Here is a 23,135-nt window from a genome sequence, read left to right as displayed (position 1 = left end):
TCTGACCATAGGCCATATTGGTCATCCACTCACCCCTCGCTCCTCTTATGGAGAATTCCACAGCATTCCGTACCGTAGGCCTTATTCCCCTGGAGCTGATGAAGGCTGTATCCAGTCTGTTTGGCCTGGGAGTCCTAATACGCAGGAACAAACACACGTGCACGCACGCACACACACACACACACATGTACAGAACAAATATATAAGTCTCATCTCTCTCAATGCTCAGACATTCATCCAAATCATGTTTCTTCAGCCTCCTCTTCTGAAGGCCTCCACTACACTATGTCGCCATACTCCCTACAGTAGTGCACAATATAGGTAAAAGGGTGCAATTTGTAACTCAGACAATACCTTCAGCAAAATCGAGGTTCAAGGAGAGGGAAAAAAAAGGCTTGATTGGGGAAAGAGCTAAAGTCCACCAAGAAAGCACACATTCCCTCTCCTGGCCACTGGTGGTAACCATCATCTGACTATTGCATTGTAACCGTAAGTCACGAGCCAAGTGAGACGACACATAAGACCAGTCATCTGTAATCCTGTAGTAGACTACAGGTTTGTTAAGGTAGAACTAGTGTCTTTTCCTATTTTGCTATGACAAGACAGGTAAGACTAAATGCATGACAGTATATGCACTAGAACTGGTCTGGAGAAATGATTGATATAAGTAATTGGATTAGGTCCCTTCCTCTCTGCTACCAAGGTTATGTAACTGGTGGGCTCCTGAGTGGCACTGCGGTCTAAGGCACTGCATCTCAGTGCCAGGGGCATCACTACAGACTCTGGTTTGAATTCCAGGCTGTATCACAACCGGATGTAGTTGGGCGGCGGACAATTGGCCCAATGTTGTTCTTAACTGATTTGCCTAGTTAAAAAAAGGTTAAATAATTTGTTTTTTAAAATACTGGTCTCCTACTAATACCAAGAGGAAATTCCCTCTTGGACCTAAGGTGACACTGGTTTTAAGTCGCAGGCAGGGCTACCTCATCACGAGAGTGTGATTCTAAATCACCGCCACTTCTTACTCCAGTGATTGAGAGCTCACCTCTTTCTGTTCAGACAGTAGGGAGGACTTGAGAACATCTCTGAGCTGACTCAGCTGTTTCCTCTCCCCATCTTGGGTCTGTTTGATCTGAGAAACAGGACGTGGGAGAGTCAAGAGACACATTATTGACAGACATGCAGTGAAACCAGGGCATCTACCAAAGAGAATATTATAAAATGTGGATGAGTCTCAAATGACACCCTCTTCTCTATATAGTTTACTACTTTTGACAGAAGCTCTATGGGCCTTGGTCAAAAGAAGTGCACTAAATAGGGAATAGTGTGCCATTTGTGAAGCAGCCTCAGCGATAGAGAGAAAAACCCCTCTCAGACCAACTCAGACCCACTTCAGCACAATCAACCCAAACACTCAGTTCAAGGAAATTAAGATAAAACATTCCATCTCTTTTTTATAAAGCAGTGTTGGGACTGACTCCTGGCCTGTGGAGACTCAAACTGACACTACATAAACTTTGAACAAGCATTGTTTGGAAAATGCTTATCAAGCATTTGGTGAGAAATGCGGTGTACACATTAAACCAGGAAAGGATAAAGATAGAGGTCGACAGAGTGGCTCACTGTAATCAAGTCTGTCGCCAGTTTCTCTATGGAAGGTTTGAGGCTTTTCACTGCGATTAGCCCATCCTGGAAGAAGCTGTGAGGAGAGAGGAAAGAAACACAGAACAGGAATTTTCAGAGTCAAGATGGGTCAAGCATTTGCCCTCCTACAAAAGACAAAAGCCAATAATTAAACATTGATCATGTGAAATCCCCAAATAAATGAAAATGACATACTTGCACTGGGCGTGGAAATATTTGATGAGGTTTTGGAGGAAGTCGACCCTCTTTTTCGTATCGATTTCATTCACTTTTAGAAGATACTGGAGACAGAATAACACACAGCTAGTAATGGCCACAGAGAGGTAGGATGAGGTGGTGCACTGGCCTGATCCCAGATCGGTTTGTGCTCTCTATGTAACTGAGTTAGATTGTACAGTAACCTCACTCCCCAGGTGTTGAAATGTCTACACACGCGCTACTGAATTGGTCACTTTTCACTGGCACAACTGGCTAAGACGTTGTGGTTGTCCCACCTAGCCATCTTAAGATGCATGCACTAACTGTAAGCTGCTCTGGATAAGAGCTCCTGCTAAATGACTGGAAAACGTTCATGTAAATAGAGGATCACTTGTCGAGCCCTGTAAGGGGACAGGGACACTGAAGGAAGCTCTGCTGTTAAAGCAAGCACAGTCACGTCCATCACATTATAGCCAATACCCATGATCATAATAGCCCATCCAATCTACCTACCTCATCCCCATATAGCTTCTTTTTTTTAAATGTACTTTTCTGATCTTTTGCACACCAGTATTTCTACTTGCACATTATCATCTGCACATCTATAACTCCAGTGTTAATTTGCTAAATTTGATTTAATTTGCTACTATGGCCTATTTATTGCCTTATACCTCCTCACGCCATTTGTACACACCGTATTTAGACTTAGAAGAAGTCCACAGTGACTTAGAAGAAGTTCTATTGTGTCATTGACTGTACGCTTGTTTATTCCATGTGTAACTCTGTGTTGTTGTTTGTGTCACACTGCTTTGCTTTATCTTGGCCAGGTCGCCGTTGTAAATGAGAACCTGTTCTCAACTGGGCCTACCTGGTTAAATAAAGGATGAAATCATTTTTTTTTTTTAAATAATAATAATTGTGATGCCAGCGAAACAGAACTGGGACCTGGCCAGTGGTACACACCCTCTCACCTCACACATCTGGAACTGGAAAAGGCGTCTCTCCTTCTCCATCTCCTCAGCGATCTCTCCGCCACTGAACTCTGTCCGTATCATCCCATGCTGCTTGGCATGCTCCTTCTTCTCCTTCTCTATCTTAGTGCTGCAGGGAACACAGAGGTCACAGCGATGATGATGCTGGTGAAGCACCGCACGAATGGACGAAGGAGGAAAATCATTCACCAATTAACTCATAGCAAGCAGCTGCACGTGGTATCAGCATTTACTCGCATCAGTTTACGTTAAGAGTTATTACACCGTTCTCATTCATCAATTCGAACCAACATGGCCACTCACATCAACCCAAAGGCTCTATGACTATGCCACAGGAGTTTGTTTGCACAAGGCTCTTTAGTAAACTATTAACTCTTAAATGACCTGCCAAGACGTCATACAGTGAACTAGATTGATCTCTACCTTTGTTAAGTAACTTATAATAATCTTTCAAAACATGTCTTTCATACCTGTCATTTTGAAAATGAAAAGATTATGTAGGGACTAGGGACATGTGCCGTATAACTGCAGTAAAGTAAACCCCTTGTCTGTCCATACCATAGTTCATTTGACAATAAAATAACCTCAGACGGACAGAGTATTCACATACAAACAGGAAGCAAGTGCGGCTATTGTAGGCCTAGTCTCATTCTCTCTCCTAAGGGGCTGTCTGTCAGCTGTTTTAGGAATAGCAGCAGTTGACCTTTTACTAGCTTCCATTGTTTTCCCTTCATATTTGTTGTTAAACTGAACCCACATGCAATTTCATGGTGGTGGCAGCTTATGCCCCCCTCCTCTTTTCCTTGTGCTCGTAAGCTATAATCATTCATTTAGGCTCAACTCACACATAGCAAGTGATGGTGATTTTGTTTGAAAGTCAAACGGCTGCAGTGGTGGCGGTGGTAAAACGTAGGGAGTTGTAAACTTGCGAAAGTAAAGTGACTCTAACTCACAGTTTAGTTTCGTAATCTTTCCAGGCTTTATCAAAAGGCTTTTTCAGATCCTGTTGAAAAGGAACATAACAGTATTATTACAAGGGAGAGACACATGATATGAGTTTAAGTCGTGAATATTAAACTGACCATAAACTGTGATTTATATTACAGATTAAAGGTCAGTCACATGGACTTTGCTCATTAAGTCATTTACAAGGCAATCCTTAAATGGCTATAGGGATAGGAATTAGGAGGACCATCCTGTGTGTGTTCAAAATGACTAGCATGGGACAGGCCTACTCCCTACCTCTTGTTCTGACTGGTATTGTAAAACACATGTTCTGATTGGTTATGGTACAACACTGATTGATAATGTTTAATAACACATATATAGTAGACCTACCCCTTTGACCCCTTTCAGGTCTCCTTTCAGTAGACTGTCTATGGGGAAGGTGATGATGTTGTTCATGTTCTGCAACTGCAAACACAAAACAGGTGGACAGACAGAGTTAGAGTGAAACGTGGACAAACAGTGAAGAACAAACATCACTGTAAATACAACCTACAGTGGCTTGAGAAAGTATTCACGTCCCTTGGGGGGGGGTTGTATATCATTTGATTTGCACAACATGCAAAAAATATTTTTTACTGTGAAACAAAAAAACAAGACAAAAAAAAGCTGAAAACTTGAGCGGGCATAACTATTCACCCACCCCAAAGTCAATACTTTGTAGAGACACCTTTTGCAGCAATTACAGCTGCAAGTCTCTTGGGGTATGTCTCTATAATCTTGCCCATCTAGCCACTGGGATTCTTGCCCATTTTTCAAGGCAAAACTGCTCCAGCTCCTTAAAGGGTTCTGCTGGTCTACAGCAATCTTTAAGTCATGCCTGGGGCGGCAGGGTAGCCTAGTGGTTAGAGCATTGGACTAGTAACCGGAAGGTTGCAAGTTCAAATCCCCGAGCTGACAACAAATATGTTGTTCTGCCCCTGAACACCCACTGTTCCTAGGCCGTCATTGAAAATAAGAATTTGTTCTTAACTGACTTGCCTAGTAAAATAAAAAAAACATATATTTTTAAAAAAAAGGTTGAGGTTTGGGCTTTGACTAGGCCATTCCAAGACATTTAAATGTTTCCCCTTAAACCACTCGAGTGTATGCTTATTGTCCTGCTGGAAGGTGAACCTCTGTCCCAGTCTCATATCTCTGGAAGACTGAAACAGGTTTCCCTCAAGAATTTCCCTGTGTTTAGCGCCATCCATCATTCCTTCAATTCTGATCAGTTTCCCCAGACCCTGCTGACGAAAAACATCCCCACAGCATGATGCTATTCTCGGGGTTGTTGGGTTTGCGCCAGACATAGCATTTTCCTTGATGGCCAAAATGCTAAATATTTGTCTCATCTGACCAGAGTACATTCCTCCATATGATTGGGGAGTCTCTCAAATGCCTTTTGGCGAACACCAAACGTGTTTACTTATTTTTCATCTTTAAGCAATGTCTTTTTCCTGGCCACTCTTCCATAAAGCCCAGCTCTGTGGAGTGTATGGCTTAAAGTGGTCCTATGGACAGATAATCCAATGTCCGCTGTTGAGCTTTGCAGCTCCTTCAGGGTGATCTTTGGTCTCTTTGTTGCCTCTCTGATTAATGCCCTCCCTGTCTGGTCTGCGAGTTTTGGCGGGTGGTCCTCTCTTGGCAGGTTTGTTGTGGTGACATATTCTTTCCATTTTTTAATACTGGATTTAATGGTGCTCCGTGGGATGTTCAAAGTTTCTGATATTTTTTATAACCCAACCCAGATCTGTGCTTCTCCACAACTTTGTCCCTGACCTGTTTGGAGAGCTCCTTGGTCTTCATGGTGCCGCTTGCTTAGTGGTGTTGCAGACTCTGGGGCCTTTCAGAACAGGTGAATATATACTGGGGCCGTAACAGATCATGTGACACTTAAATAAAGTGTGCAATCTAACTAATTAAGTGACTTCTGAAGGTAATTGGTTGCATCAGATCTTATTTAGGGGATTCATAGCAAATGCACACATACATATGCACGCACCACTTTTCAATTATTTTGGGGGGGAATTTTTTGAAACAAGTTCTTTTTTTTCATTTCACTTTTGTGTATGTCCATTACATGAAATCCAAATAAACATCCATTTAAATTACAGGTTGTAATGCAACAAAATAGGAAAAGCGCCAAGGGGGATGAATACTTTTGCGATGAACTGTATATTTCTGTTTATTTTCCCTTTTGTACTTTAGCAATTGGCACATCATTACAACACTTTACATAGACATAATTTGATATTTGAAATGTCTTTATTGTTTTGGAACTTTTGTAAGTGTAATGTTTACTGTTCATTTTTAACCGTTTTTTTCCCACTTTTGTTTATTATCTATTTCACTTGCTTTGGCAATGTTAACATATGTTTCCCATGCCAATAAAGCCCCTTAAATTACATTGAATTGACAGAGGCTACTCTGTTCAAGAAAGCCTAAACTCTTCACAAGTCACCCATCACAAGGTGTGAAGGAAACGCTAACAATTCACACTATGAAAATAGCAACTGAGAACTCAACCCCCTCTTGCACAATGTCTTAAAAGGCTAGTTCTGCCTGTTACATAGTCTTAAATAGGTCTAGATATCTTCAAAAGTGTTACACTCCACACGCATGGTTGCAACAGGTCAAATGAAAGGACAGATAAAAACTATGAATAAGAGGAAAACAAGGGCCATAATGGAGGTATTTGAGAGGTGGAGAGAGAAAGGAGGTAGAGACACAGTATGTGACAGTGTATAGCTGTGTGCGTGTGTGTGTGTGTGTGTGTGTGTGTGTGTGTGTGTGTGTGTGTGTGTGTGTGTGTGTGTGTGTGTGTGTGTGTGTGTGTGTGTGTGTGTGTGTGTGTGTGTGTGTGTGTGTGTGTGTGTGTGTGTGTGTGTGTGTGTGTGTGTGTGTGTGTGTGTGTGTGTGCATGTGCGGTGGGGTCTCACCAGGTTCTTGAAGAGGGCTGTGAGCTCTTTGGTAAAGACGGAAAACATGATGAAGGCTGAGCCCACCTCAGGGTCCTCTCTACAGACACAGTTGTCCCCAAACTTCTCCATAGACTGGATGTACTGCTCCTCATTGTCAAAGTGGGCTGGGAAACACACACGGCGGTCACTTGCAGTCAGTGGTCAAGTCGAACCAGAGTTTAAGTAATGGATCATCACAACACACTTTACGTCATTTAAAAAAAACAATTACAAGTGGCTCTACACAGACTCCCATATTCATATTATCTTCTATGCTATGCAATCCAGGTGACTTTTTAGTGGACATTTCACATCTCTGTGATACTGTCCATGTTTCTAAGTTGACCTGGACCTATAAAATGGAAACGCTTTGCCTATGACTAATCACCAATAAGCTTGACCATAGGAGTTGTCAAGACGGCACAAACAGATCTTGGGACCAGGCTAATGAAGCCACTCTCACACGGCCTCTTCTTAAACAATGAACAGCATGTAAGGGCGTGCAAAGTGTGTGTAACAAACTAAGAGCAGCTCCAAACCAAAGCAAGCGCTAAGGTATTACCAGCATGTGCAGATCACACTCGATTAGAGCCATGATTACCAACTCCTGATTGGTTTCAAAAACACCCCAGGATTATGACTCAGGCCTGGGACTACACTGGAAGGTCTGTGGACTGGGTGAAGGGTGGAGAGGTTCAGTCATGGAGAGAAAAGGCCTGGGCCTAGGGACTCTTAATATACCGTATTATAGGAAGGACTGGAGTTACAAGAGCAACACCTCTGTTCTTTTGGCCTGCTGGGACAGGTGTGTGGAATGGGAGGAATGTGGAGAGGCGATATCCCTCTAATTCTCTGTCTCAATCGCTCTTTCAAGGTTACACTTCGCCTTCTTCATACACTTCAACCTTCAAGGTCACACTTCACCTTCGATTTCCAGGTGGCGTGTGAAGGCCCCCAAAATCAAGATCCAGATCCTCTGGGATCAAAATGTTCAATGGTAGGTGAAACACTGCAATCGCTCCAATCTGTGTCCGTGTCGATACAGTAAAGTCTATTGTAGTTTAAGAAGCATTGAGAGGTCAAATGAAAACAAGAGGGTGCTGCACCAAACACTGAATGGTACAAGAGATTACTGTGCAATCTCTTGAAATATACCAACATGCTGCACAACTAAAAAGTTCTGAGGTTAGCACGTAAACAAAAAAGTGTGAAACTTGAGTGGGTGTAGTGATATAGATGCTATAACAGTATACAGTATATGGAAAATGTATACCAGGACTGACTCACTGTACTGTAATGTATAATACTATAGGCCTGGCCTACTATACTGTAAAGCACAGTGCTGTACTGTACTATGCTGTGTTGCGTTGTGCTGTACTCACCCAGGCCAGAGTTGTTTATGGCCTTGACAGACTTCTTGATCTTGGAAAGTACTCCCCGGTCTACGTCTAGAGCCTAGGGGAGAGAGCACAAAGGGGAAGATCAGTAAGGCAGGTATAGAGAAAGAGATACTGTCACTACTCTATTTCCCTCTATACAGTATCCCTCTCTTCTCTCTCCCAGCCCACACACAAACACACACACACACAATTCATAGCCCAGCCCTTAGTCACTATATGGTTGAATTTCCTTGAGATTAGAGAAGTATGGTCATGCTGCCCTGAGCCCAGCCCTACTGTTTAGACAGTAACAACAGACATGGCAACGTGCCAGCCAAGCCCACGCCTGCCTGCTCAACCATAGTACTAATGCTATAGCGACAGGCAGCCACTCTTGTGTGTGTCCAAATAGCACCATATTCCCCATGTAGTGCACTACTTTTGATCAGGGCCCATAGGGCTCTGGTTAAACGTAGTGCACTATATAGGGAATACAGGGTGCCATTTGGGACGCATGCGCTGATATGTAGCTCAGAAACCTTAAGAGAGGCTGTAGAAACAAAGGAAATGCTTTGTGGGAAAACCGCACTTAGGAACTGTGGAGAACAGGTGGTACAGTACTATAATGGCCTATTGAACTATAATATAGAAACACATGAATTAGGTAGATGAGCTCATTCAACTGCGAGGGCTGTCCCCGACTAGAAAAAAAAAAAAATCCAAATGAAATCCAAATAAAAATCTATTTAAATTACAGGTTGTAATGCAACACAATAGGAAAAACGCCAAGGCGGATTAATACTTTTGCAAGGCACTGTGTGCACTGAGCTTTAAGTACACGGTTTTATTAAATAATTAAGACACACACATTATTTGAGAAAGAGCCTGACGGTCACAATGTCATAAAAAAAATATGACAGCGAGTGTCTGTGTGACTGCCGGACGTTGTCTCGCTCCCCACTGCAGCGAAAAGGCACAACAGCCCAGCAAGTGTTTATTGCCCTGTCTGTGCTGAAGCTGCCACATCATTTCAGCCATTTAGTTTTCTTACTTCTTTCTGACTGAAAATCAGATAAAAAAAAAAAACGAAAATCATTCCGTATTCCCTCAACCTCTGCTCGCTCTCTTTATGTGAAACATAAACATTGCATGCACGTGACCAATTGGGCCTGACCTATAGCCTATCAATATCACATCATTAATTGGTTACAACAAACTCCGAACACAGTAATGTTGACACACAAAATGGATGCGGAAAGACGTGAAAAAGAAATGGCTGAATGGTTACCGGTTGGTCAGGAAAAGGAGAAGTCAGATCTGTGGAATACATTTGACTTAGTTGTGGAAACAACTGAAGATCAAGAAAAAGGAAGGTATAGAAGCAAGCATTGCATGAGCATTATGTGTGCCAAACAGGTGCTGCTAGATCGCAATATTATGATTTTTACACTATTTACACTAAATAAACAAGTGTTACAGAGAGTCTGTTCTAACGAATAAAAAATATATACAGTTGAAGTCTGAAGTTTACATGCACCTTAGCCAAATACATTTAAACTCTGTTTTTTTACAATTCCTGATATTTAATCCTAGTAACAATTCCCTGTCTTAGGTCAGTTAGGATCACCACTTTGTTTTAAGAATGTGAAATGTCAGAATAATAGTAGAGAGTATGAATTATTTCAGCTTTTATTTCTTTCATCACATTCCCAGTGGGTCAGAAGTTTACATGCACGCAATTAGTATTTGGTAGCATTGCCTTTAAATTGTTTAACTTGGGTCAAACGTTTCAGGTAGCCTTCCACAAGCTTCCCACAATGAGTTGGATGAACTTTGGCCCATTCCTTCTGACAGAGCTGGTGTAACTGATTCAGGTTTGTAGGCCTCCTTGCTCGCACACACTTTCTCAGTTCTGCCCACAAATTTTCTACAGGATTGAGGTCAGTGCTTTGTGATGCCACTCCAATACCCTGACTTGGTTGTCCTTAATCCATTTTGCCACAGCATTGGAAGTATGCTTGTGGTCATTGTCCATTTGGAAGACCCATTTGCGACTAAGCATTAACTTCCTGACTGATGTCTTGAGATGTTGCTTCAATATATCCACATAATTTTCTCATGGTGCCATCTATTTTGTGAAGTGCACCAGTCCCTCCTGCAGCAAAGCACCTCCACAACATGATGCTGTCACCCCTGTGCTTCACGGTTGGGATGGTGTTCTTGCAAGCCTCCCCCTTTTCCCTCCAAACATAATGATGGTCATTATGGGCAAACAGTTCTATTTTTGTTTCATCAGACCAGAGGGCACACATTTGTGGAGTGGTTGAAAAACGAGTTTTAATGACTCCAACCTAAGTGTATGTAAACTTCTGACTTTAACTGTATAAAGCCTTTAGTACAGCAAACTAAAAACAGTCGCATGCTTTTGTGAATAGTGGCTTTTATTTATTGTTTAGGCTAATTATTCAAAGCTTCCTTTTGTTAATTCATTTCAAAACGAAAATGCTTGATTACATTTCAAAGCATGAATGTATCGTCTGCTGTGTGACGGCATGAACGACTGAATGATTGATTGATACAGTAGCATATATATTGAACTATAGGCCTAAGTAAGTTACAGTACTAAGACTTAATAACAGCAGGCGCTCTTAGGCCTACAGCTTGATGGTGGTTAAGCAAGGCTACTATACAAAGCCTACTAATGATAAAGATATGACATATTATTATAATGATGATCGTAATAATTGTAATAATAGCAATAAGAAGGAGATCAAGAAAAAGGAGGGTATAGGAGCGAAGGCTGTGTGCATAGTATGTGTGACAAACAGGTGCTATTAGATTACAGTATTATTTTTCTGCTTGTTTGGAACAGTGTAAACAACACTAAATCAGTTATAAGTAATACCAGTCTGTTCTAAACATTTTTTAAAAAGCCTTTATTACAGCATAGCAAAGATTAAAAACAGAAAAATCTGTAAATTGCTTTATCCGACACATAGCCATTGCATGAGGCTTGGTGCTCACGGAATCAGTAGGCTACTAAGAACAAACAGGCAACAGAAGCAAGATTTGTCTTATTTCTGTAGATATATATGGATGATTTTTAAAGCCAGGCACATTTAACAGTTAGGCTATTGATTATAGACCTAATTAAGTTTGGGTTTGCTCTCTTCCCCAATTTTCTTAGACAATTATGCTAAGCACTATTCACACGGGACTAGTATTACTAGAGAACGTTGGTTATGTAAATATTACCCCAGAATGTCTGTTATTCCAGATGACGATTCGGACAAGATTGTTTTTTTTTCCAAACTACCCTCTGTAATTGTTCCTTTTTTCCAATAAATGTGCAGTTATGACGGAAGCCTGGAGTTTTTTTTTCTAGGTGTGAAGATATTCCAGGAGATAACAGGGCTGATAACTGATAACTCCAGCTTGGTTTACCAAGTTTGTAAACAGTACCAAACCATCTTTGGTATGGTGTCGTCATTGATTGACTTGATTAGTGTAGTGTCAACAACGCAGCCACTGCCAGCTAGTCTACAAAGTCAACAACGCAGCCACTGCCAGCTAGCCTACTTCAGCAGTACTGTATCATTTTAATCATTTTAGTCAATAAGATTCTTGCTACGTAAGCTTAACTTTCTGAACATTCGAGACGTGTAGTCTCTTCTGTAGCCTGTCAACTATGTGTCTGTCTATCCCTGTTATCTCCTCTCTGCACAGACCATACAAACGCTCCACACCGCGTGGCAACTGGGTCCCCTAATCTGGTGGTCCCAGCGCGCACGACCCACGGGAGTTCCAGGGTCCGGTAGCCTCTGGAACTGCCGATCTGCGGCCAACAAGGCAGAGTTCATCTCAGCCTATGCCTCCCTCCAGTCCCTCGACTTCTTGGCACTGACGGAAACATGGATCACCACAGATAACACTGCTACTCCTACTGCTCTCTCTTCGTCCGCCCACGTGTTCTCGCACACCCCGAGAGCTTCTGGTCAGTGGGTGGTGGCAAAGGATCCTCATCTCTCCCAAAACAAAGTGGTCATTCTCTTTTCTCCCCTTACCCATCTGTCTATCCTTCCTTTGAATTTCATGCTGTCACAGTTACCAGCCCTTTCAAGCTTAACATCCTTATCATTTATCGCCCTCCAGGTCCCCTCGGAGAGTTCATCAATGAGCTTGATGTCTTGATAAGCTCCTTTCCTGAGGACGGCTCACCTCTCACAGTTCTGGGCGACTTTAACCTCCCCATCGTCTACCTTTGACTCATTCCTCTCTGCCTCCTTCTTTCCACTATTTTATTGACCTCACCCACTCACCTTCCCCCTACTCACAAGGCAGGCAATACGTTGACCTCATCTTTACTAGATGCTGTTCTTCCACTAACCTCATTGCAACTCCCCTCCAAGTCTCCGACCACTACCTTGTATCCTTTTCCATCTCGCTCTCATCCAACACTTCCCACACTGCCATTTGGATGGTATCGCGCCGTCCCAACCTTCGCTCTCTCTCCCCCGCTGTCTCCTCTTCCATCCTATCATCTCTTCCCTCTGCTCAAACCTTCTCCAACCTATCTCCAACACACAGATTCTGCCTCCTCAACCCTCCTCTCCTCCCTTTCTGCATCCTTTGACTCTCTATGTCCCCTATCTTCCAGGCCGGCTCGGTCCTCCCTCCCGCTCCGTGGCTCGAACTCATTGCGAGCTCACAGAACAGGGCTCCGGGCAGCCGAGCGGAAATGGAGGAAAACTATTTCCTCCCTGCGGACCTGGCATCCTTTCGCTCCCTCCTCTCTACATTTTCCTCCTCTGTCTCTGCTGCTAAAGCCACTTTCTACCACTCTAAATTCCAAGCATCTGCCTCTAACCCAGGGAAGCTCTTTGCCACCTTCTCCTCCCTCCTGAATCCTCCTCCCCCTCCCCCCTCCTCCCTCTCTGCAGATGACTTGCACAACCATTTTGAAAAGAAGGTCATACATCCGATCCTCGTTTGCTAAGTCAACGTGCACCGCTGGGTCTGCTCACACTGCCCTACCCGGTGCTCTGACCTCTTTCTCCCCTCTCTCCAGATGAAATCTCGCGTCTTGTGACGGCCGGCCGCCCAACAACCTGCCCGCTGACCCTATCCCCTCCTCTATTCTCCAGACCATTTCCGAGACCTTCTCCCTTACCTCACCTCGCTCATCAACTCATCCCTGACCGCTGGCTCGTCCCTTCCGTCTTCAAGAGAGCGAGAGTTGCACCCCCTTCTGAAAAAACCTAAACTCGATCCCTCCGATGTCAACAACTACAGACCAGTATCCCTTCTTTCTTTTCTCTCCAAAACTCTTGAACGTAGCCATTTTGGCCAGCTCTCCCATTTGCTATCTCTCTCAGAATGACCTTATTGATCCAAAATCAGTCAGGTTTCAAGACTAGTCATTCAACTGAGACTGCTCTTCGCTGTATCACGGAGGCGCTCCGCACCGCTAAAGCCTAACTCTCTCTCCTCTGCTCTCATCCTTCTAGACCTATCGTGCCTTCGGTGAACCATCAGATCCTCCTCTCCACCCTCTCCGTTGGGCATCTCCGGCGCTTAGGCCTTGGATTGCAGTCCTACCTGACAGGTCGCTCCTACCAGGTGGCGTGGCGAGAATCTGTCTCCTCACCACGCGCTCTCACCACTGGTGTCCCCAGGGCTCTGTTCTGGCCCTCTCCTATTCTCGCTATACAAAAGTCACTTGGCTCTGTCATAACCTCACATGGTCTCTCCTATCATTGCTATGCAGACGACACACAATTAATCTTCTCCTTTCCTCCTTCTGATGACCAGGTGGTGAATCGCATCTCTGCATGTCTGGCAGACATATCAGTGTGGATGACGGATCACCACCTCAAGCTGAACCTCGGCAAGACGGAGCTGCTCTTCCTCCCGGGGAAGGACTGCCCGTTCCATGATCTCGCCATCCCGGTTGACAACTCCATTGTGTCCTCCTCCCAGAGCGCTAAGAACCTTGGCGTGATCCTGGACAACACCCTGTCGTTCTCAACTAACATCAAGGCGGTGGCCCGTTCCTGTAGGTTCATGCTCTACAACATCCGCAGAGTTCCTGGTCACCCTGCCTCACACAGGAAGCGGCGCAGGTCCTAATCCAGGCACTTGTCATCTCCCATCTGGATTACTGCAACTCGCTGTTGGCTGGGCTCCCTGCCTGTGCCATTAAACCCCTACAACTCATCCAGAACGCCGCAGCCCGTCTGGTGTTCAACCTTCCCAAGTTCTCTCACGTCACACCGCTCCTCCGCTCTCTCCACTGGCTTCCAGTTGGAAGCTCACATCCGCTACAAGACCATGGTGCTTGCCTACGGAGCTGTGAGGGGAACGGCACCTCAGTACCTCCAGGCTCTGATCAGGCCCTACACCCAAACAAGGGCACTGCGTTCATCCACCTCTGGCCTGCTCGCCTCCCTACCACTGAGGAAGTACAGTTCCCGCTCAGCCCAGTCAAAACTGTTCGCTGCTCTGGCTCCCCAATGGTGGAACACACTCCCTCACGACAGCGGAGTCAATCACCACCTTCCGGAGACACCTGAAACCCCACCTCTTTAAGGAATACCTAGGATAGGATAAAGTAATCCTTCTCACCCCCCTTAAAAGATTTAGATGCACTATTGTAAAGTGGCTGTTCCACTGGATGTCATAAGGTGAATGCACCAATTTGTAAGTCGCTCTGGATAAGAGCGTCTGCTAAATGACTTAAATGTAAATGTAAATGTCATAATATTAGATCATAATCATTTGAATTTTTTAGCGATCCGCAGTAGGCGTCCTAAATGTCCCCCAGCCTTCAGGTGTGAGCTAAACAGTGCACTTGTACTTGAGATGAGTTAAGGCTATGCATGCGAAAGTGAACAAATCATTTCGATCTATTAACAGCAAAAGGCACAATATTTTTTACTGATACATTTGGCAATATTCAATTCATATGCACAAAGCATATGAACAAAAGCATTCACTTACAGCATATGACACCATAGTACCCTCCAAACTCGTCGTTAAGCTTGAGATCCTGGGTCTCGACCCCGCCCTGTGCAACTGGGTCCTGGACTTTCTGACGGGCCGCCACCCAGGTGGTGAGGGTAGGAAACAACATCTCCACCCCACTGATCCTCAACACTAGGGCCCCACAGGGGCGCGTTCTCGGCCCTCTCCTGCACTCCTTGTTCACCCATGACTGCATGGCCATGCACGCCTCCAACTCAATCATCAAGTTTGCAGACAACACCACGGTGGTAGGCTTGATTACCAACAACGACGAGACGGCCTACAGGGAGGAGGTGAGGGCCCTCGGAGTGTGGTGTCAGGAAAATAACCTCACACTCAACGTCAACAAAACAAAGGAGATGATTGTGGACTTCAGGAAACAGCAGAGAGAGCATCCCCCCACCCCCCATCCACATCGATGGGACAGCAGTGGAGAAGGTGGAAAGTTTTAAGTTCCTGGGCGTACACATCACGGACAAACTGAAATGGTCCACCCACACAGACAGCGTGGGGAAGAAGGTGCAACAGCCTATTCACTCCACTATCATCCATAATGTTTACATACCCTACATTACTCATCTCATATGTATGTACTGTACTCTATACCATCTACTGCATCTTGCCTATGCCGTTTGGCCATCGCTCATCCATATATTTATATGTACATATTCTTATTCATTCCTTTACACTTGTGTGTATAAGGTAGTTGTTGTGAAATTGTTAGATTACTTGTTAGATATTACTGCACGTCGGAGCTAGAAGCACAAGCACTTCGCTATACACTCGTATTAACATCTGCTAACCATGTGTATTTGACCAATAACATTTGATTTGAAAGTTGATAAATGTTGGCCCTTCATATATAGGCTATGCACAGTACTTTGTTCAATGTATCTAATCAGTTATTGTTTCCTTGCTCAAATTGTGAGCCACACCACATTTCTCTCAACACACAGGGATTACGATTCGCACGGGACTAGTACTTTCAGAGGACCTTGGAGTTCGCCAAACAGTAGGTTGTTCTGGCTGGAATTTTTAAACTCCTGCCATGTACAAATTACTGCCATGGCAAATTCGGATGGGACTAAAATGACCGATGTAGTGTTTTGTGTTTGTGCTCATAATTACATTACCCGACCTCCCCCAGCGGAACTAATCCCGTCCGAATAGGGCTGAAGGCAAGGGCTATTTCCTCGTCTCTACTGCTGCTGCCTCTGCCACATTGTTCTCAATCCCAATGTGCTGGTTAACCTTGCTATTATGCACATAGCAACATAAGGAAAGGTGCCAATTCTACGGCGCACTGAATATTATGTTTCAGAGCCGCGGGCAGCGACCACATCCAGGGCGTGAGAAAGCGCATTTGTTATCAAATAATATTATATTTGTTTGTGTTGCACCATTATTTTTTTACATAACACAACCATATGCAATATCAGTATCACATGTTTTAGAGTGATGGACTGTGCCATCCCCGTGGCCTCCGCAATGGATCAGTCCACTGAGACAGGTGCAAATCAGACAGGTGTCTTGTGCACCATGAACAAAACAAAATGGTGACTGCTCGACTAAAGAAATCTCGGTCGACCAATAGCCTATTGAACAAACAATCAACCAGTCGACGAAATGGGGTCAGCCCTACGACTAACCCATTTTTCTCATTCCTGTGTGAATTTCTATGTACAGTAATTACTAAGTTATATATTCTTGGGTGGATACACAAACAACATGAAAGGGACTTTTATAAACCAGAATAAAGAAGGGGATATTCCCAGTTTCCAACAGTTCAGTTCTCACAGCAAGGATAGGATTCTCCCCTTCAATTAGCCATTTTCATGGTTTAGTTCCTCCTCTCAATGCCATTTGCTCATAATTTTAAAGAGGCATATCACGATCCCCTGTCCGAGATTAATCACTGTACAAACTCTAAATTCTGATGACTGTGTATGCTGGGGGCACTGAAATCTGCTCATGAAGCTATACATGTAGCCTACAGTCATCATCACATGTAGCTTTGGTTGACTCTACCTCTGAGTCACAGCACATCACAGTAGCAGTGCAGGTGGGTGTCTGGAGGCCCCCAACTGACAGACCTGATGAGACTGTTGTGTCAAAAGCATCTCCTTGAATCAATGTCTTAGATCCTCTGTACACTGTCATGCAGACCCAAACCAAATTCCGCTGGCTCTGATATTTTTTTTTGGCCACATTGCCGGTTCTAGAAACTATGGTGGATGAGTAACCAGGTTAGCTCAGTACAGTTTGGTTTGCCTCAGTTGAACTCAATAGTGTAAAAATCACTTTAAAATGGTCAACTTACAGTACCAGTCAAAAGTTTGGACACATCGACTTATTCAAGGGTTTTTCTTTATTTGTACTATTTTATACATTGTCGAATAACAGTGAAGACATCAAAACTATGAAATAACACATATGGAATCATATAGTAACCTAAAAAGTGTTAAACAAATCAAAATATATTTTATTTTTTAGATTCTTCAAAGTAGCCACCCTTTGCCTTGATGACAGCTCTCTCTCAACCAGCTTCACCTGGAATGTTTTTCCAACAGTCCTGAAGGAGTTCCCACATATGCTGAGCACTTGCTGCCTGCTGTTTCTTCACTCTGCGGTCCAACTCATGGCAAACAATCTCAATTGGGTTGAGGTCAGGTGATTGTGGAGGCCAGGTCATCTGATGCAGCACATCATCACACTCCTTCCTGGTCAAATAGCCCTTACACAGCCTGGGGGTGTGTTGGGTCATTGTCCCGTTGAAAACAAATGATAGTCCCACAATGCACAAACCAGGTGGGATGGCGTATCGCTGCAGAATGCTGTGGTAGTCATGCTGGTTAAGTGTGCCTTGAATTCTAAATAAATCACTGACAGTGTCACCAGCAAAGCACCCCCACATCACACCTCCTCCTCCTCTATGCTTCACGGTGGGAACCACACACACTATTCTGTGCCTCACAAAGACAATGCGGTTGGAACCAAAAATCTCAAATTTGGACTCAACGGACCAAACGACAGATTTCCACTGTTTGCTCGTGTTTCTTGGGCCAAGCAAGTGTCTTCTTATTATTAGTGTCCTTAAGTAGTGGTTTCTTTGCAGCAATTCGACTATGAAGGTCTGATTTACACAGTCTCCTCTGAACAGTTGATGTTGAGATGTGTCTGTTACTTTAACTCTGTGAAGCATTTATTTGGGCTGCATTCTCTGAGGCTGGTAACTCTAATAAACGTATCCTCTGCAGCAAAGGTAACTCTGAGGCTTCCTTTCCTGTGGTGGTCCTCATGAGAGCCAGTTTCATCATAGAGCCTGATGGTCTTTGCGATGGCACTTCAAGAATCTTTCCAAGTTCTTGACACTTTCCGGATTGCCTGACCTTCATGTCTTAAAGTAATAGACTGTCGTTTTTCTTTGCTTATTTGCGCTGTTATTGCCATAATATGTACTTGGTCTACTACCAAATAGGGCTATCTTCTGTATACCAACCCTACCTTGTCACAACACAACTGATTTGCTCAAACACATTAAGAGGGAAAGATATTCCACAAATTATCAAGGCACACCTGTTAATTGAAATGGATTCCAGGTGACTATCTCATGAAGCTGGTTGAGAGAATGCCAAGAGTGTGCAAAGCTGTCATCAAGACAAAGGTTGGCTACTTTGAAGAATCTCAAATCTCAAATATATTTGGATTTGTTTAACATTTTTTGGTTACTACATGATTCCATATGTTTTATTTAATAGTTTTGATGTATTCACTATTATTGTACAATGTAGAAAATAGTACAAATAAAGAAAAACTCTGGAATGAGTAGGTGTGTCCAAACTTTTGACTGGTTCTGTACATGCAGGAATGCACACTTGAAAACAAATAGCCTTCTGGTTTTCCCACAGCCCCAGCAGCCCAATGGACTGGCTGGCAGACACTCACCCAGCCCAGGAAAGCATGGGAGCGAGCAAGCTGGGACAGGCTGGGCAGTCAGAGAGAGGGAGGATAAAAAGAAAGAGAAAGAAAGATAACATTCTAGGACAGTTGCAGCAGCCCAACACCAGTCCAGGCCCCAGGGACTCTCCCAGGATGCAGCAGTGATGTACAGTACAGGTAGCCACACAGCCAGGTCTGAGCTAGACTAGATTAAATAGTGATCCACCACACACCATAGCTCTGGTCCAGGGTGTTACGTGCAGCTTGCTGATACTGACACAGCCTGTCTGACTGGCAAACATACTAAACTAAACTAAATAAAAATATACTACACTATGAAACAAAGATGATTTATATAAAGAATATAATAAAAAGCTTTGGGGCACCTTAAATTAATTTTGGGGGGAAAAAGCCAACTCGGCTCCTTCGTTTCATTCATCACAAAGCCCAATGATATTCCAAACTACTTTAATTACTTTTTCATTGGCAAGATTAGCAAATTTAGGGATGACATGCCAGGAACAAACCCTGACACTACACATCCAAGTATATCGAACCAAATTATGAAAGACAAGAATTGTGCTTTTGAATTCCGTAAAGTCCGTGTGGAAGAGGTGAAAAATTATTGTTGTCTATCAACAATGACAAGCCACCAGGGTCTGACAATCTAGATGGACAATTACTGAGGATTATAGCAGATGATATTGCCTCTCCTATTTGCCACATCTTCAATTTAAGCCTACGAGAGAGCGTTTGCCCTCAGGCCTGGAGGGAAGTTAAAGTCATTCCGCTACCCAAGATAGTAATGCCCCCTTTACTGGCTCAAATAGCCAGACAATCAGCCTGTTACCAACCCTTAGTAAACTTCTGGAAAAAATGGTGTTTGACCAGATACAATGCTATTTCACAGTAAACAAATTGAAAACCGAATTTCAGCATGCTTATAGGGAAGGACACTCAACAAGCACAGCACTTACACAAATGACTGATGATTGGTTGAGATGAATTGATGATAAAATGATTGTGGGGGCTGTCTTGTTAGACGCAGCTTTTGACAATATTGATCATAGTATACTGCTGGAAAATGTACGTGTTATGGCTTTACACCCCTGCAATAATGTGGATAAAGAGTTACTTTGTCACGATCGTTTAGAGATGGATTGGACCAAGGTGCAGCGTTGTAGGCGTACATTCACTTTTATTTAAATGACACCAAAAATAAATAAATAATAAAAAAACGAACGTAAAGCTACATGCAGTGCAGAAAGCAACTACACACAAACAAGATTCCACAATCTTGGAAAAAAGGCTGCCTAAGTATGATCCCCAATCAGAGACAACGATAGACAGCTGCCTCTGATTGGGAACCATACCCGACCAGCAAAGAAATTGAAAAACTAGAATGCCCATCCAAATCACACCCCGACCTTACCAAATAGAGAAATAAAAAAGCTCTCTAAGGTCAGGGCTTGACAGTACCCCCCTCCAAAGGTGCGGACTCCGGCCGCAAAACCTGACTCTATGGGGGAGGGTCCGGGTGGGCATCTAGCCTCGGTGGCGGCTCCGGTTCGGGACGTAGACCCCGCTCCGCTCGCTGATCCCTCCGCTTCTGAGGAACCGGACTGTAGATCGTTGCCGGGGACTCCGGACCGTAGATCGTCGCCGGAGGAACCAGACCGTGGAACGTCGCCAGAGGAACCGGACCGTGGATCGTCGCCGGATGCTCCGGACAGTGGATCATCACCAGAGGCTCCAGACCGTGGATCGTCGACGGAAGCTCCGGACCGTAGATCGTTGTCGGGGACTCCGGACAGTAGATCGTTGCTGGAGGCTCCGTACTGGGAACCCTCGCAGGAGGCTCTGGACTGGGAAACCCCGCTGGAGGCTCTAGGCTGCGGACCGTCGCTGGAGGCTCTGGACTGCCGACCGTCGCTGGTGGCTCTGGACTGCAGACCGTCACTGGAGCCTCTGACAGCAGACCGTCGCTGGAGACTCCGGACCTTGGATCATCGCTGGAGGCTTCGGGCCATGGATCATCACTGGAGGCTTCATGCCATGGATCATCACCCGAGGCTTCGGGCCTTGGATCATCATTGGAGGCTTCGGGCCATGGCTCATCACTGGATGCTTCGTGCCATGGATTATCACTGCAGGCCCCGGGCCATGGATCATCACTGCAGGCTTTGTGCCATGGATCATCACTGGAGGCTTCGGGCCATGGATCATCATTGGAGGCTTCGTGCCATGGATCATCACTGGAGGCTTCGGGCCATGGATCACCACTGGAGGCTTTGGGCCATGGATCATCACTGGAGGCTTCGGGCCATGGATCATCACTGGAGGCTTCGGGCCATGGATCATCACTCGAGGTTCCGGACTGTGACCGATTAATCGGAATGGTAATTTTGGACACCGATTTTGCAGATTCTTTTTTTTTTACACCTGTATGTAATCTTTATTTAACTAGGCAAATCAATTAATTAAGAACACATTCTTATTTTCAATGATGGCCTAGGAACAGTGGGTTAATTAACTGCCTTGTTCAGGGGCAGAACGACAGATTTTTACCTTGTCAGCTCAGGGATTCAATCTTGCAACCTTGCGGTTAACTAGTCCATCGGTCTAACCACCTGCCTCACAAGGAGCCCGTCTGTTACGCGAATGCAGTAAGAAGGCAAGGTAAGTTGCTAGCTAGCATTAAACTTAATCAATCATAATCACTAGTTATAACTACACATGGTTGATGATATTACTAGTTTATCTAGCGTGTCCTGCGTTGCATATAATCGATGCAGTGCGCATTCGCGAAAAAGGACTGCCGTTGCTCTAACGTGTACCTAACCATAAACACCAATACCTTTCTTAAAATCAATACACAGAAGTATATATTTTTAAACCTGCATATTTAGCTAAAAGAAATCCAGGTCAACAGGCAATATTAACCAGGTGAAATTGTGCCACTTCTCTTACGTTCATTGCACGCAGAGTCAGGGTATATGCAACAGTTTGGGCCGCCTGGCTCATTGCGAACTAATTTGCCAGAATTGTACGTAATTATGACATAACATTGAAGGTTGTGCAATGTAACAGGAATATTTAGACTGATGGATGCCACCCGTTAGATAAAATACAGAACGGTTCCGTATTTCACTGAAAGAATAAACGTCTTGTTTTCGAGATGATAGTTTCCGGATTCGACCATATTAATGACCTAAGGCTCGCATTTCTGTGTGTTATTATGTTATAATTAAGTCTATGATTTGATAGAGCAGTCTGACTGAGTGATGGTAGGCACCAGCAGGCTCATAAGCATTCATTCAATCAGCACTTTTGTGCGTTCTGCCAGCAGCTCTGCTGTTTATGACTTCAAGCCTATCAACTCCCGAGATTAGGCTGGTGTAACGATGTGATGTGAAATGGCTAGCTAGTTAGCGGGGTGCGCGCTAACAGCATTTCAAACGTCACTCGCTCTGAGACTTGGAGTAGTTGTTCCCCTTGCTCTGCATGGATAACGCTGCTTCGAGGGTGGCTGTTGTCGTTGTGTTCCTGGTTCGAGTCCAGGTAGGAGCGAGGAGAGGTACGGAAGCTATACTGTTACACTGTCAATACTAAAGTGCCTATAAGAACATCCAATAGTCAAAGGTATATGAAATACAAATGGTATAGAGAGAAATAGTCCTATAATAACTACAACCTAAAACTTCTTTACTGGGAATATTGAAGACTCATGTTAAAAGGAACCACCAGCTTTCATATGTTCTCATGTTCTGAGCAAGGAACTGAAACGTATTACACTTTTACTTGCACATATTGCACTTTTACTTTCTTTTCCAACACCTTATTTTTGCATTATTTAAACCAAATTGAAAATGTTTCATTATTTATTTCAGGCTAAATTGATTTTATAGATGTATTATATTAAGTTAAAATAAGTGTTCATTCAGTATTGTTGCAATTGTCATTATTACAAATACATTTAAAAAAACGTCAGATTAATTGGCATCGGCTTTTTT

At 43.9% G+C, this 23,135-nt stretch overlaps 1 protein-coding gene across 3 annotated transcripts in view; it reads right to left on the bottom strand.

Moving 5' to 3' along the window:
• Positions 1-23,135, bottom strand: part of LOC118386671 (arf-GAP with SH3 domain, ANK repeat and PH domain-containing protein 2) — a 48,758-nt gene that overhangs the window by 17,039 nt on the left and 8,584 nt on the right. For all 3 annotated transcript variants that reach the window (XM_035774398.2, XM_035774399.2, XM_052523357.1), the window contains exons 2-10: positions 8,164-8,236; positions 6,761-6,906; positions 4,173-4,247; positions 3,788-3,837; positions 2,814-2,943; positions 1,840-1,925; positions 1,624-1,699; positions 1,046-1,132; positions 34-134 (exon numbers count right to left, since the gene is read on the bottom strand). In XM_035774398.2, coding sequence (XP_035630291.1) covers positions 34-134; positions 1,046-1,132; positions 1,624-1,699; positions 1,840-1,925; positions 2,814-2,943; positions 3,788-3,837; positions 4,173-4,247; positions 6,761-6,906; positions 8,164-8,236 — 824 coding nt within the window. The remainder of the gene's footprint in view (positions 1-33; positions 135-1,045; positions 1,133-1,623; positions 1,700-1,839; positions 1,926-2,813; positions 2,944-3,787; positions 3,838-4,172; positions 4,248-6,760; positions 6,907-8,163; positions 8,237-23,135) is intronic.

This window comes from Oncorhynchus keta, chromosome 8 (genome assembly GCF_023373465.1).
Source record: "Oncorhynchus keta strain PuntledgeMale-10-30-2019 chromosome 8, Oket_V2, whole genome shotgun sequence".
NCBI classification, from domain to species: domain Eukaryota; kingdom Metazoa; phylum Chordata; class Actinopteri; order Salmoniformes; family Salmonidae; genus Oncorhynchus; species Oncorhynchus keta.
The sequence above is the reverse complement of the archived record's forward strand: the minus strand, read 5'-3'. Positions and strand labels throughout refer to the sequence as shown.